The sequence below is a fragment of the Pongo pygmaeus genome, chromosome 13 (assembly GCF_028885625.2).
Source record: "Pongo pygmaeus isolate AG05252 chromosome 13, NHGRI_mPonPyg2-v2.0_pri, whole genome shotgun sequence".
Lineage (NCBI taxonomy): Eukaryota > Metazoa > Chordata > Mammalia > Primates > Hominidae > Pongo > Pongo pygmaeus.
The window spans coordinates 66,347,140-66,364,506 of record NC_072386.2 but is presented as its reverse complement, the minus strand read 5'-3'; the positions used below and the strand labels follow the sequence as shown (position 1 = coordinate 66,364,506).

Genomic DNA, 17,367 nt, shown 5'->3' with positions numbered 1-17,367 from the left:
GCAGTAGACCCCTTTTTCAAACCAATTTGAAAATTGGTTCATTGGAAACAGACAAAAGTAGAAGAGCAGATGAAGGAGTTAAAAGCCCTTGAGTTGACCCCAGTCCTCCTCCCTTCTCCCCACCCACCCTCCTCACCCTAGCAATAGCCAGGGGTGGATCCCTGGAATCTTAAGCAACAGAGTCCTGGCTCTGGCCTAGCGAGTCCCTCTTGGCCTGTGTGGTCACACCACTGGCTGAGTCAGCCTTTGCAGCTAGGCTGCCTGGGTGCAGAACTCAGGCTCCAGCACTTGTTAGCTGTGTGTTGCTGGACAAGTTATTTAATCTTCCTGTATCTTCATTTCTTCATGGGTAAAATAGGAATAAAAAGAGTTCCTACCTTGTGGAATTACTGTGGTGATTAAAAGAGATAGTGATCATAAAACCCTTAGAACCATGCCTGGCACATGAAAGCACTCAATAAATGTTAATTAGTAGTAGTAGTATCTATGTGAGCTCCATGGTGATAGTGATAGTGGTTATTATTATTATTAATTTTACCTCTACTAATCCTGTGGGGCCATTTCAAAGGCCCAGCACAACAAAATACTCCTGACATTCCCTAAAAATCAGAAAGCCGTAACCCAGTTCTGGCCTCACACTGACCAGCCGTCAGTGTCCCCTTGCCTCCCAGGTTGGCTTTGTCTGTTTTGGGCTCCCTGCCTCCGTTACCTGGGGTGAAAGGGACCGAGGGGTCCTGAGTGCTGTTCGGAAAGGTCAGACCCTGGGAGCATCTTTGTCTTTCCTGCTCTCTCTTTTGCATTCTGAAGCTATCAGAGGTTCGAGCAGCCCTGGCTGCCCCCTCCCAAACAAGACCCTGTCTCCTGATATTTTCCCCTTATTCCAACACTTTTCCTATAGTTGTCAGCAACATGCATTATCTCTGCCTTTTTGCAACTCGAATTACATTGCTATTGGAAGATGGTATTATATTACAGTTAGGAAAGAAGTTACATGGTTTAAACTCCTTTACCTAAAACGTTCAGGAGCCATCAAAATCAAGCACCTGGATTTTGAATTAAACAGAGAGACAGTTGGATAGAATTGGAGAAAGGGTTGGTGGTACAGTAATCAGAACTTTCTAAGTTTGAAAGATCTTCTTTTTCAGACAGATGAACACAGATTAATTTTATATTTAAAAATGAAGCGAGATAAATTGCAAAGTGCAACAGTGCTTGAGTGCTGACACAAATTCCTGTGCCTTCCGACAGATTTGCTGTGAGCTGGAAGAGTGTCAGAACCCTTGCCTAGAACTGGAGCCCTTTGACTGTGGCTGTGATGAGATCCTGGTGTACCAGCAAGAGGACCCTTCGGTGACTTGTGATCAGGTGGTTCTCGTTGTCAAGGAAGTCATCAACAGGAGGTGTCCAGAGATGGTCTCCAACAGCCGGACGTCCTCAACAGAAGCCGTGGCAGGCAGTGCCCCCCTCTCCCAGGGGTCTTCTGGGATTATGGAATTGTATGGTTCTGACATAGAGCCACAACCCAGCTCTGTGAATTTCATAGAGAACCCTCCAGATCTCAATGATTCTAACCAGGCTCAGGTGGATGCCAACGTAGACCTTGTTAGCCCAGACAGCGGACTGGCTACCATTAGGAGCAGCCGCTCATCCAAGGAGAGCTCTGTTTTCCTCAGTGATGACAGCCCTGTGGGAGAAGGTGCTGGGCCTCACCACACCCTCCTCCCAGGGCTTGACCCCTACAGCCCCATCCCTGAAGGGGCGGTGGCGGAGGAACACGCATGGTCTGGAGAACACGGTGAACACTTCGACCTCTTCAATTTTGACCCAGCACCCATGGCTTCTGGACAGTCCCAGCAATCTTCTCATTCTGCAGACTACTCCCCAGCAGATGACTTCTTCCCCAACAGTGACCTGTCAGAAGGACAGCTCCCCGCTGGGCCTGAAGGACTTGATGGCATGGGAACCAACGTGTCTAATTATTCATCCAGTTCACTTTTGTCGGGGGCTGGCAAAGATAGCCTTGTGGAATATGATGAGGAGTTTGTCCAGAGACAAGACAGTCCCAGAGATAACTCTGAAAGAAATTTCAGCCTGACAGATTTTGTGGGAGATGAATCCCCTTCCCCAGAAAGGCTAAAAAATTTTGGAAAGAGGATCCCACCAACACCCATGAATAGTTTAGTAGAAAGCTCGCCATCCACTGAAGAACCAGCCTCACTCTATACAGAAGATATGACCCAAAAAGCAACTGACACAGGTCACATGGGGCCATCTCAGACCCATGCACGGTGCAGCAGCTGGTGGGGTGATTTGGAAATTGACTCCAAAAATATTGCAGATGCGTGGAGTTCCAGTGAACAGGAATCTGTTTTCCAGAGCCCTGAATCATGGAAAGAGCATAAGCCAAGCTCCATTGATAAGACAGCCTCAGATTCTGTATTTCAACCAAAGAGTCTTGAATTTACAAAGTCAGGTCCCTGGGAGTCTGAATTTGGTCAGCCTGAACTGGGTAGCAATGATATTCAAGACCAAAATGAGGAAAGCTTGCCGTTCCAGAACCTGCCTGTGGAGAAGTCACCTTTGCCAAATACATCTCCCCAAGGAACAAACCACCTGATAGAAGACTTTGCTTCTTTGTGGCATTCTGGTCGCTCTCCCACAGCCATACCCGAGCCCTGGGGAAATCCTACAGATGATGGTGAACCAGCAGCTGTGGCACCATTCCCAGCCTGGAGTGCATTTGGTAAAGAAGATCATGCTGAAGCTTTAAAAAATACCTGGAATTTGCACCCAACAAGTGGCGAGACACCTTCTGTTAGGGACCCGAATGAGTGGGCCATGGCAAAAAGTGGGTTGGCCTTTTCTTCTTCAGAACTACTGGACAATTCACCCAGTGAAATAAACAATGAAGCAGCTCCAGAAATCTGGGGCAAGAGAAACAATGACTCCAGGGATCACATCTTTGTACCTGGAAATCCCAGTTCTGATCTGGATCACACATGGACTAATTCTAAGCAACCAAAAGATCAGAATGGTTTAGTGGATCCTAAAACTAGGGGCAAGGTGTATGAAAAGGTAGATTCCTGGAACCTTTTTGAGGAGAATATGAAGAAAGGAGGGTCAGATGTCTTAGTTCCTTGGGAAGATTCCTTCTTATCTTACAAATGTTCTGATTACAGTGCATCCAACCTAGGAGAAGATTCGGTGCCTTCCCCCTTAGATACCAATTATTCCACCTCAGACTCTTACACATCACCAACATTTGCTGGAGATGAAAAGGAAACTGAACACAAGCCATTTGCTAAAGAGGAAGGTTTTGAGTCAAAAGATGGTAACTCCACGGCAGAGGAGACTGACATTCCTCCTCAGTCACTGCAACAGTCATCTCGAAATCGAATCAGTTCAGGTCCTGGGAACCTCGACATGTGGGCTTCACCTCATACAGATAACAGTTCTGAAATAAATGCCACTCACGACCTGGATGAAAATGAACTCAAGACAGAGCACACAGATGGTAAGAATGTCTCCATGGAGGATGATGTCGGGGAAAGCAGCCAGTCCAGTTACGACGACCCCAGCATGATGCAACTGTACAATGAAACAAACCGACAACTTACACTTTTGCACAGCAGCACCAACTCCCGGCAGACGGCCCCTGACAGTCTCGACTTGTGGAACAGAGTGATTTTGGAGGATACTCAGTCCACTGCAACGATCTCAGATATGGACAATGATTTGGACTGGGATGACTGCAGTGGGGGTGTAGCAATCCCCAGTGATGGTCAAACAGAAGGATACATGGCTGAAGGTTCCGAGCCGGAAACCCGATTTACAGTGAGACAGCTGGAACCCTGGGGCTTGGAGTATCAGGAAGCAAATCAGGTAGATTGGGAGCTCCCTGCCTCTGATGAGCATACCAAGGACAGTGCTCCCAGTGAACATCACACACTGAATGAGAAAAGTGGGCAGCTAATTGCAAACAGTATTTGGGATTCTGTCATGAGAGATAAAGACATGTCATCATTCATGTTACCAGGCTCCTCACATATCACAGATTCAGAGCAAAGCGAATTGCCTCCTGAAATCCCCAGCCATTCAGCAAATGTTAAAGACATTCACTCCCCAGATGCGCCAGCAGCCTCTGGAACCAGTGAATCAGAGGCACTTATATCTCATCTTGACAACCAGGACACAGAGAGGGAAACCCTGCAAAGTGATGCAGCATCCTTGGCGACTAGGCTTGAGAATCCAGGGCATTTTGCACACCCAGATCCATGGAAAGGTCATGGCGATGGACAAAGTGAAATTGAGAAGGAAGCCCAGGGAGCCACCGACAGGGGGCACCTTGATGAAGAGGAGGTGATCGCCTCTGGTGTGGAGAATGCCTCAGGGATTTCTGAAAAAGGGCAGAGTGACCAGGAACTATCTTCTCTGGTTGCATCTGAACATCAGGAAATCTGCGTTAAATCAGGCAAAATCAGCTCTCTTGCTGTCACTTTCAGTCCTCAAACTGAGGAACCAGAGGAAGTTTTAGAGTGTGAGGCGGGGTCTTACAATCTAGACTCCCGTGATGTGCAAACAGGGATGTCCGCAGATAACCTGCAGCCAAAAGATACCTATGAAAAGCACCTCATGAGTCAGAGAAATTCAGGTGAAACTACTGAGACTTCAGATGGGATGAATTTCACAAAATATGTATCTGTACCTGAAAAGGATCTTGAGAAAACTGAAGAATGTAACATTCTAGAGCCAGAGAACGTGGGTGGAGGGCCACCTCACAAAGTTCCCCGAAGTCTTGACTTTGGGGACGTCCCTATAGACAGTGATGTGCATGTCAGCAGCACACGTTCTGAGATAACCAAAAATCTTGACGTTAAGGGGACTGAAAATAGCCTTCCAGGAGCCGGTTCATCTGAAAATTTCGACAGTGATACTATTTCTAGTGAGTATACTCATTCAAGTGCATCAAGTCCTGAGTTAAATGACTCTTCGGTTGCACTGTCCTCCTGGGGCCAACAACCTAGTTCCGGGTATCAGGAAGAAAACCAAGGCAACTGGAGTGAACAGAATCACCAAGAATCTGAACTAATTACCACTGATGGCCAAGTAGAAATAGTTACCAAAATGAAGGATTTAGAGAAAAACAGAATAAATGAGTTTGAAAAGAGCTTTGATCGCAAAACTCCTACATTTTTAGAGATCTGGAATGACTCGGTTGATGGTGATTCCTTTTCCTCTTTATCCAGTCCTGAAACAGGCAAATATTCTGAACATTCAGGGACACATCAGGAAAGCAATCTAATTGCTAGCTACCAGGAGAAAAATGAACATGACATTTCTGCAACTGTGCAGCCAGAGGATGCCAGGGTCATTTCAACAAGCTCAGGTTCTGATGATGACAGTGTCGGTGGTGAAGGGTCAGTGGAGGAAGAGATCCAGGTGGCCAACTGCCACGTTGCTGAGGATGAATCCAGAGCTTGGGATTCATTGAATGAATCTAATAAGTTCTTGGTCACAGCTGATCCTAAGTCTGAAAATATTTATGACTACCTAGACAGCTCAGAGCCAGCAGAGAATGAGAATAAGTCAAACCCATTCTGTGACAATCAACAAAGCAGCCCTGATCCCTGGACTTTCTCACCATTAACGGAGACTGAAATGCAGATTACAGCAGTGGAGAAGGAGACGAGATCTTCTCCAGAAACAGGGAAGACAGGAGATGTTGCATGGCAAATATCTCCCAAAGCTGAACCAAAGAACGAAGATAATTCTCAACTGGAAATGCTGGGCTTCTCAGCTGGTAGCACTGAGTGGTGGAATGCCTCACCCCAGGAAGGGAGACTAATTGAAAGTCCATTTGAAAGGGAGCTGTCTGACTCCAGTGGTGTGTTGGAGATAAATTCTTCAGTATACCAAAACGCCAGTCCCTGGGGAGTACCAGTTCAGGGTGATATTGAGCCCGTGGAAACACACTATACTAATCCTTTTAGTGACAACCATCAGTCACCCTTTCTGGAAGGTAATAGGAAGAACTCCCATGAGCAACTCTGGAACATTCAACCAAGGCAGCCAGACCCAGATGCTGACAAGTTCAGCCAGCTTGTAATATTAGACCAAATTAAAGAAAAGGACTCAAGAGTGCAAACCTTTGTGTCTGCTGCTGGTGATGAGCTGACTCCTGAAACACCTACCCAAGAGAAGTGTCAGGACGCCATGCTGTCAGTCTGCGATCAGCCAGACGCAGCCTTTACTCACGCAGAGGAAAATAGTTGTGTTACATCTAATGTTTCAACTAATGAAGGTCAAGAAACAAATCAGTGGGAACAAGAAAAATCATACCTAGGTGAGATGACAAATTCAAGCATTGCCACAGAAAATTTTCCTGCTGTCAGTTCTCCCACCCAACTGATAATGAAGCCAGGCTCTGAATGGGATGGCTCTACCCCAAGTGAGGACTCCCGAGGTACCTTTGTGCCAGATATTTTACATGGCAACTTTCAAGAGGGTGGGCAGCTGGCCTCTGCCACGCCTGACTTGTGGACAGATGCTAAGAAGCCCTTCAGTTTGAAAGCAGATGGTGAGAATCCTGATATCCTGACACACTGCGACCATGACAGCAATTCTCAGGCTTCCAACAGCCCTGATATATGTCATGATTCTGAAGCAAAGCAAGAGACTGAGAAGCACCTCAGTGCTTGTATGGGACCTGAAGTGGAATCCAGTGAGCTTTGTCTCACTGAGCCAGAGATAGATGAAGAACCCATTTATGAGCCTGGACAGGAGTTTGTCCCATCCAATGCAGAACTCGATTCTGAAAACGCAACTCTGCTGCCTCCAATTGGCAATCAAGCAGACATAAAGGGCTCCTCTCAGCCCGCCTCTCATAAAGGTTCACCTGAACCTTCTGAAATAAACGGTGACAACAGTACAGGTTTACAACTATCAGAAAAAGGAGGCAGCCCAGATATGGCACCAATTTTGGAACCAGTTGACAGAAGAATCCCAAGGATTGAAAATGTGGCAACTAGCATTTTTGTAACTCACCAAGAGCCAACTCCAGAAGGTGACAGTTCTTGGATATCAGACAGCTTTTCTCCTGAAAGTCAGCCTGGTGCAAGAGCTTTGTTTGATGATGATCCACATTTATCCACAGAGAATCCTGTCATGGTTCCTGATGCTTTGCTAGCCTCAGACACTTGTCTGGATATAAGCGAAGCTGCCTTTGACCACAGTTTCAGCGATGCCTCAGGTCTCAACACATCCACGGGAACAATAGATGACATGAGTAAACTGACATTATCCGAAGGCCATCCCGAAACGCCAGTTGATGGGGACCTAGGGAAGCAAGATATCTGCTCATCTGAAGCCTCGTGGGGTGATTTTGAATACGATGTAATGGGCCAGAATATCGATGAAGATTTACTGAGAGAGCCTGAACACTTCCTGTATGGTGGTGACCCTCCTTTGGAGGAAGATTCTCTGAAGCAGTCTCTGGCACCATACACACCTCCCTTTGATTTGTCTTATCTCACAGAACCTGCCCAGAGTGCTGAAACAATAGAGGAAGCTGGGTCTCCAGAGGATGAATCTCTGGGATGCAGAGCAGCAGAGATAGTGCTTTCTGCACTTCCTGATCGAAGAAGTGAGGGAAACCAGGCTGAGACCAAAAACAGACTGCCTGCATCCCGGCTGGCTGTGCTGCATATTCCTGAAGACCCTGAGTCCGTTTATTTGCCGGTAGGAGCAGGCTCCAACATTTTGTCTCCATCAAACATTGACTGGGAAGTAGAAACGGATAATTCTGATTTACCAGCAGGTGGAGACATAGGACCACCAAATGGTAAGAAACATCCCATTCTTCCACTTCCAAGAAACTGCTGAGTTAATTAAACTAGTGCATATTTGTAAGACACACTCTTCCTACCAATGAGGGTAGACAGAAAACTAACTACATTTGCAAGGCATGCCTCACTAAGTCCTGTATTATAACAGCAGTAAAATCTAGTGCATATGTAATACCTATCCCTGATAGTGCACGAGAAAATCGAATGACTCTACAAAATAAAAATATTTTCTAGCTGGGCGCAGTGGCTCACACCTGTAATCCCAGCACTTTGGGAGGCCAAGGAGGGGGGATCACCTGATGTCAGGTGTTCGAGACCAGCCTGGCCAGCATGGTGGAACCCCGTCTCTACTAAAAATACAAAAATTAGCTGGGTGTAGGGGCAGGCGCCTGTAGTCCCAGCTACTCGGGAGGCTGAGGCAGAAGAATAGCTTGAAACCAGGAGGTGGAGGTTGCAGTGAGCCGAGAACACACCATTGCACTCTATCCTGGGTGACAGAGCGGGACTCTGTCTCAAATGAATGAATAAATAATAAAATATATAAAAAATATTAAGTTACCTCTTTTAGATGATCATTTGCAAGGATCACAAATCACACAATGTGTTAATTAAACCTTGTTCTCCTCTTCTCATTTTCAACTTCCACTTCTAGATGTCAGCAAGGAAATATCAGAATTGGAAGAAGAAAAAACAATTCCTACCAAAGAGCCTGAGCAGATAAAATCAGAATACAAGGAAGAAAGACGTACAGAGAAGAATGAAGATCGTCATGCACTACACATGGATTACATACTTGTAAACCGTGAAGAAAATTCACACTCAAAGCCGGAGGCCTGTGAAGAAAGAGAAAGCATAGCTGATTTAGAATTGTACGTAGGTTCCAAAGAAACAGGGCTGCAGGGAACTCAGTTAGCAAGCTTCCCAGACACATGTCAGCCAGCCTCCTTAAATGAAAGAAAAGGTCTCTCTGTAGAGAAAATGTCTTCTAAAGGCGATACGAGATCATCTTTTGAAAGCCCTGCACAAGACCAGAGTTGGATGTTCTTGGGCCATAGTGAGGTTGGTGATCCATCACTGGATGCCAGGGACTCAGGGCCTGGGTGGTCTGGCAAGACTGTGGAGCCATTCTCTGAACTCAGCTTGGGTGAGGGTCCCCAGCTGCAGATTCTGGAAGAAATGAAGCCTCTAGAATCTTTAGCACTAGAGGAAGCCTCTGGTCCAGTCAGCCAATCACAGAAGAGTAAGAGCCGAGGCAGGGCTGGCCCGGATGCAGTTACGTTGCAGGCTGTCACCCATGACAATGAATGGGAAATGCTTTCACCACAGCCTGTTCAGAAAAACATGATCCCTGACACAGAAATGGAGGAGGAGACAGAGTTCCTTGAGCTCGGAACCAGGAAACCAAGACCAAATGGGTAAGCAAAAAGCTAGATTTATTTTTTTTCCTGAAAAGCAATTTATTTAGAAACCTGGGAAATGGTTAGAGGTTATGGAATATGAGGAATACCTGGATGATAGCAGCTTTGCTTATATTGAATGCAAGGCACACCATCAGTAAAAGCAGCTACTAGATAACTATAACCATAATGATAATTTATGTACATTTTCAGCCAAAAAGGCCCTTCAATTTTCATTCAGAGTCTTATACCTACCCCCCAACTGCCACCCCACCTACTTGAATACCTACATGACTCTTAAACAGGCAGTTGGGAATATAAGGGAGTGACACTAACATTTAATCAGCACCTACTGTGTGCAAGGCAGTTTGCATACATTATCTCATTTAATCCTAACATGCCAGTGGGGGGAATGGAAGGAGTGGGGTTGAGTAGGGGGATTCAAGGCTCAGAAAGTTTCTATAATTTGCCTAGAATTAAGTAACCAGAGTGAACACTCTGGGATTCAAAGCTTGCCATCTCCAAAGCCTGTACTTTCTCAGTTGACACACCGCTTAGCATACAGAGGCATTTTCATATTTTGAAATACAAGGCATTTTCTGGTTTTATGTAAGCACCTAAAGATAAGAGACAGAGAGACTCCACAGCAGTCTCCAAATCTCAGTGTAACACATTCATTCCCTAATTGGCAGAGAAATTGGCAAATTGTCATCAAATCAGTGATTCAGTCATTCATTCACTCATTCATTCATTCATTCATTCACCATGTGGTTTTTGAGAGCTTGCTCTGTGCCGTGGTTCTGGGTAGCCAATAGGCATGTATCAGGGAACAGGATGTCATCGCTGCCCTCAAGCTTCCAGTCTCTGCTGAAACTGTTTAGCATTCTTCATTTGTGTTTATGAAGCCCACCTGCTTCCAGGGACAAAAGACCAAATTGTGAAAAGTAACTTAAGTAACGGGGAAGTCATGTTTCCTTCTTAAAATATAATAGAGAAAAGATACCAGCCAGGTGCGGTGGCTCACACCTGTAATCCCAACACCTTGGCAGCCCAAGATGAGTGCATCACCTGACGTCAGGAGTTTGAAACCACCCTGGCTAACATGGTGAAACCCTGTCTCTACTCAAAACTCAAAACTTAGCCAGGGGTGGTGGCAGCACCTGTAATCCCAGCTACTTGGGAGGCTGAGACAGGAGAATTGCTTGAACCTGGGAGATGGAGGTTGCAGTGAGCCAAGATCGTGTCACTGCACTCCAGCCTGAGTGACAGAGCCAGATTCCATCTCAAAAAAAAAAAAAAAAAGTGAGAAAAGATATCTTTTTCCTACTCAGCTTGGGAGTATAAAGGACTATACACACCACATACCCATAGTGAGTCAAGGAATCTGGATTCCAGCCTGCCTCTACCATGACTGATTATACATTTTAGGATTAATCCCAGGCTTAGGTTTTCTCATCCGTAAAATTAGTGAGCTGGGCTGAAAGATCTCAAGCCTTCCTGCAGTATTAAATTCTGGGAACTTAATTTGTGTGGAAACAGAATGTGTCCAGGGGAGCTTTGGCATTCACAAATTACATTTCTTGATGAAAGGAACAAGGACAATGGAAAGAATAGCTGGGGTATGTTGAGGATTAGCAAAATGCAGAAGGGGTTAAAAGCTCTACCATATTCCAGGGCAGCTTCATAAATCCAGACATTGTCAGCTGGCCTAATCCTTCTTTCTTCCTGTCAAGCTATTTTCTTCCAGAGAGACCCCAGATCCGTTATCAGAAAGAGAGTAGCAGATGGATCCCAGCAGCCCTGCTGGCATTGTTATAGATTGAGCTCAGAACTCAGGCAGCCATGAGTTGGCTGAGCTATTGTTTGGCTTCTTGTCTGCATTTTGCACATGCCCGTGAGATCCAACAGATGACAGTCAGTGTTCAATTGTGCCACCAGCACCTTTTCTTTCAACAAGATTTCTTTGCTCATCCCTTTCTGCTCAGCTTTCGTAGTAATGAAAGTTTTCTCACAATGGGGATGGGGCAGATTTTCCCTCCGGCATGTGTATTATCTTTTGCATAAATAATTTACTCTGAATGTATAAGTCTCCCTCTGTGCTAGATTTTGGGAGAATAAAGAGTTGTCTAAAACAGTGGTTCTCTAAGTGGGGTCCTAAGAACAGCAACATCAGTATCACCTGAGTACTTGTTAGAAATGCAAATTATCGGCCTCGACTCAGACCTCCAGAATCAGGAACTCTAGGCGGGTGAGGCCCAGCCAGCTGAGCTTCAGCAACTCTTGATGCCCTCCAAAGCTTGAGAACCACTGGTTTAAAACATACTGTCAGCCGTCTAGGAGTTTACGGTTTAACTAAAGAGTTAGACATAAGTAAAAAGGTAGATAGCAGTGTAATATTTAAGTCAAGCTAGTCAAAGCCCGATGTCAGTTTAAGTATAAAATAGGTACCAACTACAGGCTATTTGCTGTTGGACCAGGTGCTAAGCACTGTCTGTGCTATTTCACTTTACAACGGCAACCCTGCGAGACAAGAATTATACAAGTGAGGAAATAAGAGGAGAGGCATCTGTTTCGGCCGCCTTTATGGAGCAGGCAGCAGGAATGACTTATTCTCCATCAGACACAGGAGACAGAGTGCCCAGGGCCCATGATACTTTAAGGAGCCCATGAGAATATTTTCTTTTATAGTCAGAAGAAAAAATTATTATACTTTCACGTGGATTTGTCTTTATACCAACAAAGCTATAAAATAAATTTTTAAAAAATGTTTTAATGACAGAAGGGGCTTATGTGAAGGCACTTATGAAGGGGCTTATGAAAGTCACTAAAGGAAAGGTCATAATTTGGAAAGGCAAAGAAGAGGGTAAGAAGCTGAGTGAACCGGGATGACTACTATGAAGGAAGCTGTGAAGGCAGGAAGGTAATCACAGAAGCAAAACAATGAGATAGCTGTGGTTTCCCAAACAAAAACCTGGAAATATCTTCTGACACATAATCTGATCATAGAACAGAAGATCCAAAATCAAGACCATTCTGCAAAAAAGAAAATTAAGAAAGGCTCTTCTTAAATAGAAATAGGTTCATAGTATGTGCAATATGACTCACCAGCTGCAAATCAGCTTCTTCCCTCCCCTCCTTCAGCCTCAGCCTCTCTCAGCTCCCAAACTGTTTTGAGAGCTGCAAGCCACATTTTCAAAATCTGAGAAAGCATGAGAAAAATGCCTTTTCTCCTCATATGCCACCTACTGACTCTTGTTAACAAAACTTGTTACTAGGGCTGAAAGATAACCTCTCTCCCTTGAGATTTGCAGCACTGCATTCATGTTCCCTGGGATCAATCTTTCCAGAATCCTTTGCCAACAGCTTGGTCATCCTCCAGCTATAGACCTGTCCAGCAGGGGATCAAATACCAGTTCCCCAAGACAGTGATGGATGCGCCTGATCTTTCCTACATAGTCACAAAGAACATTTGCAGGGTAATCTGTAGCACACAGACCTTTCTTAAAAGGAAGAAACACTTAGCTGTTTATTTTAAAGAAATCATGATTGGAAGAATGATGTGTGAAGAAAGGGGTAATTTGGTTGCATGTTAGGGTTTTTCAGAAAAACAGAACAAATACGAGATATCTGTATTTATATCTCCATCTTGCTATCTAGCTAGCTGCTGAGAGAATTTTAAGGAATTGGCTCATGCGATTATCGGGGCTGGCAAGTCTGAAGTCTGTAGGGCAAGCTGGCAGCCTAGAAACTTAAGGAAGAGCCAGCATTGCAGTCGTGAATGTGAGTTCTGCAGGGCTGCAGCCTGGAAATGCAGGCAGGTTTCTGGGCCAGGAGAATTCCTTCTTCTTCAGGAAACTTCAGACTTTGCTATTAAGACCTTCATCTGATTGGATGAAGGCCCCTCACATTATGGAGGGTAATTTGCTTTACTCAAAGTCTGCCTATTTCAACGTTAATCACATCTAAAAAAATACTTTTACAACAACATCTAAACTGGTGTCTGACCAAATAACGGCATCATAGCCTAGCCAAGTCGAAACGTAAACATTAACTATCACAGGTTATAGTAAAAAATCTAATCTATATGTTAAACAAGGATTAAGTCATTAAAATTTTAAGTCACTATCTGAATTATATGAAAATGTGACAATCGACATATAGATATATTGGCTTTCCATAGATATGAGCAAGGAAATAATGTGCAAGGGAATTTAAAAAAATCATTTCCAAGAGGACTGAGAAAACGGAGGATGATACTCAACTGATGAATATTTTGGAGATACAGGCAGCCATGGGGGATGGAGGGAGAGGGTGGGGGGTGGGGTGGGGAGGAGGGGAGGAGAAGAGAGGAAATCGTTGTGTCATGTACTTTTGTAACAGTATTTAGACATCACCTGACCCTTGTATTTGTGGAGCTGTATCTTGTTTCCTAGCTCTGAGGTGAGGTATTCAGTATTCCCTGAAATAAAGATGACCTTCAAACACAGTGTATTTGGTTCTGTGGTGATCTGTCTGCATCTTTTCTTTTAAATTAGTAATTTTCACCTTTTTTCCTGTCTGATAACATTGTAGAAAAGAATTTATCTTTCTGCTTATGAGTGACACCGTGAGATCTTTTTGTTTTTCGTGGAGTCAGGCTTTTTCTGTCTATGACTTATGGTTGGGGAGTTAGTACATTGGGTCTTTTATCCACGTGAATGTTGAAAATGAGAAATAGATTTTAAAAATCAGTTGACTCTTTCTCTCAATGTTGGGGTAACGGGAACCCTGAGAAGCATCAGGCAGACCAAGCTGTACCCCAGTTCTGAACATTTGCCATTTCTCAGAGGTGAGTTGATGCTCTCTAAACTCCAGTGCGCCCTTGCCTATTCACCGTTTTTGGGCTTTGCCCTGTACCAAACCTGGAAGAACAAACTTAGCACTGACTCTGTGTTCATTTATTTTTGTAATTATATTTGATCTGTTGGTGTGGTATGTTGGTGAGTTGGTGGTGATAAGTATCATTAAAAGTCCTTTGCCGGGTACAGTGGCTCACGCCTGTAATCTCAGCACTTCGGGAGGCCAAGGCGGGTGGATCACCTGAGGTCACGAGTTTGAGACCAGCCTAACCAACACGGCAAAACCCCGTCTGTACTAAAAATACAAAAATTAGCCAGGCATGGTGGCACACGCCTATAATCCCAGCTACTTGGGAGGCTGAGGCAAGAGAATCGCTTGAACCCAGGAGGCGGAGGTTGCAGTGAGCCGAGATCACACCACTTCACTCCAGCCTGGGTGAAAGACCAAAACTTTGTCAAAAAAAAAAAAAAAATCCTTTACATTTGCAGTTTAATTCAGGACTTACTTTCTTTCCTTCATTTCCTTCTTTTCTCTCTTGCTTTCTCTCTCTGTCATGCCCTGCACCCACTTCTATATTTCTGGCCAGCCCTACCCAGAGCAGACTTTCCATAGTAAGTGCTTGCAGACTGACAAATACATTATTTTCTTTGGTCCACCCAAATGACACTTGAGATAGACAGGGCAAGTGTTCCTATCCCCATTTCCCAGCCAGATGAGCAAACTGACTTAACACATGAACTGCTTAATGTCATCCAGAAATGAGAAAGTGGTGAGGTTAGGACCTAAATTTAAGTCTTCTCTGTCTAGCCCAGTGCTTGTCAATGAAACACAGCTGCCCAAACAAGCATTTCTCTTGAGCTGCTTCTATAGGTTGATGTTTTCATTCCTATTCTCCCGTTGTCTCGTTGAAAGGCACGTGAAGTGTAACAGGAGATATTTTGAGACAGACTGAGCCAGAACCCATGCCTGACTCCTCAGACTGTCTTGTGACCTACTGGGCTTTTTTGATGCCTGAGTAAATATTTGCTCCCACAGTAGATCTGTGAGTGCTTGTGCCATGTCAGTGGGCTGCTCCCCATCTGCGGTGTGTGGGACCAATTCGAGTGGTTGGAGGCCAGAGGGAAGGGAGAGCATCAAAGCCCCTCAATGTTCATTTACGTTTTCCAAATATTTATAGGTGTGGTATTTTGTGGTGAGGGATTTTACAGCCAGAGAGGGCCACGAGTGCCAAGATGAGGTGGTGCAACTCCGTTTCCCTGTGGGAGGAACACCCACAAAGGAGTCCATTTGTGTTGTATTGGCTTCTAGTTTGAGGAAAAACCCAAGGTGCTTCTCTGGCTGGAAACTTGAAATATCACAACTAGTGGCATTACTTACTTTAGGGGGAAAAAAATCTCTATGAAAATTGCCGGTATTTGAGGAAGACAAGAAGCCATGACTTTCGAAAGCAGGGTGTATTCGCGTATCAGGGGCACAGCAGGAAAGCGATGACACATTCAAATTAGGAAAATTTGAGAGATTTAATAAAGAGAGTATTTATGAAGATGGAGGCAAAGTATGAGGAACTCACAAGGAATAGTGCAATAGCCCAGGAACAGGAGCAGTACGGCTGTTATTCTTCCCAGACCCCAGGAGTGGGGAGACAGAGTGATGACCAGAACCCAGAAAGACAATTTCAGGTAGAAAAGGCCACGCTGAAAGGCGTAGTGACCTAGTGTGAGGGAGACAGCCAGCAGGAGGCACTCCCGCCTCTTCCCCCGCATGTCCCACTGGGGATCCTCACTGGTCAAAACCTAGTGGAGGCCGGGCGTGGTGCCTCATGCCTGTAATCCCAGCACTTTGGGAGGCCGAGGCGGGCAGATCACTTGAGGTCAGGAGTTTGAGACCATCCTGGCCAACATGGAGAAACCCCGTCTCTACTAAAAATACAAAAATTAGCTGGGTGTGGTGGTGGGCACCTGTAGTCCCAGCTACTCCGGAGGCTGAGGCATGAGAATGACTTGAACCTGGATGGGGGAGGTTGCAGTGAGCCGAGATCATGCCATTGCACTCCAGCCTGGATAACAAACAAACAAACAAAAAACCTAGTGGAAGTCGGAGGGTGAGGGAGGCTTGGGGCAGAAAGCAAGATGGAGAAGGTAGGAGAGTAGAGCTGACGAAGCAAACAGAAGCTGTTCAGCGCAGCTAGCCGAATTGGAGAGTGGTGGACCTCAGCCTCTGAAAACTGTCCTGAGATGTTCCTGTGCAGGATTAGTTAACTGTTTCTCCAGTACATTGGAGGATCAGTTTCCGAGATCTATGTAAGAGTTCTTCAGGAACAAAGGCTATCAAAAAGTCAGTGCAGGATTGGGTAACCCTTTGTAGAAGTCCAAGCTGCTGGTTCTGAACCAGCAGGGAATACTTGCTGACGTCGGAAACGTTTTGGTTGTCACAACTGGGGTGGGTACTCCTGTCGTCTAATGGGCAGAGGCCAGGGATGCCGTTACATATCCTACAGTGCACAGGAATGCCCCCCGCCACACAGGGTTATCCAGCCCCAAATGTCAACACTGCCAGTGTCGAGAACTCTGCTCCATCTCTCTGCCTTATTTTATTGCTACTACTTTTTTTTCCATCTGAAAAGATCTTCTATTTACTTATTTATTTAATTGATTCTGTTGCATCTGTCTCCGCCTATGAGAGTATAACCCCCAAGAAAGCAGGAGTTTGGTTTGTCTTGTTCATCACGGTACCCCTGTTGCTTAGAATAGCACCTGCCACATGTTAGACACCCCATAAATATGCCTGATTGAATGAATAGAAAAGAAAGGGTAGTTTGCTCAACATAATTTGCTTCTAATGACACTGTAATAATTTCTGGCATTTGTTGCTTCTTTTCCCAAGGGAGATGTGCTAGTTTTAGTTTGGAAGGAATATGCATCTTTCTTTTCTCAAGTTACCAAATCCATCTTTTTCCGTCTTTTGTAATTTGAGGCCATAGTTACCCATTTTCAGTGTTCCCATGCTTTTCTTGTTCATTACAGTTCCTCCAGGATTCTTTCAGCCTTTCAGTTTTCTTAGAGTTTTGTTATTCACTCATCCTCATGGGGAGAAAATAGGTGTGTCTGTTCAATTTTCCTTCTTGGTCATCTGTTGCCTATACCATGGGTATTATAGTCTCTTCACCCTGAAATAACTTCTCCTGGCTGGGCGCACTGGCTTATGCCTGTAATCCCAGCACTTTGCAAGGCCGAGTCAGGCAGATCACCTGAGGTCAGGAGTTCGAGACCAACCTGACCAACATGGTG

At 45.0% G+C, this 17,367-nt stretch overlaps 1 protein-coding gene across 6 annotated transcripts in view; it reads left to right on the top strand.

Moving 5' to 3' along the window:
* PRUNE2 (prune homolog 2 with BCH domain) overlaps nucleotides 1-17,367 on the top strand; it is a 289,980-nt gene that overhangs the window by 194,886 nt on the left and 77,727 nt on the right. For all 6 annotated transcript variants that reach the window (XM_063649607.1, XM_063649605.1, XM_054502956.2 and 3 more), the window contains exons 8-9: nucleotides 1,249-7,840; nucleotides 8,497-9,259. In XM_063649607.1, the coding sequence (XP_063505677.1) occupies nucleotides 1,249-7,840; nucleotides 8,497-9,259 (7,355 nt within the window). The remainder of the gene's footprint in view (nucleotides 1-1,248; nucleotides 7,841-8,496; nucleotides 9,260-17,367) is intronic.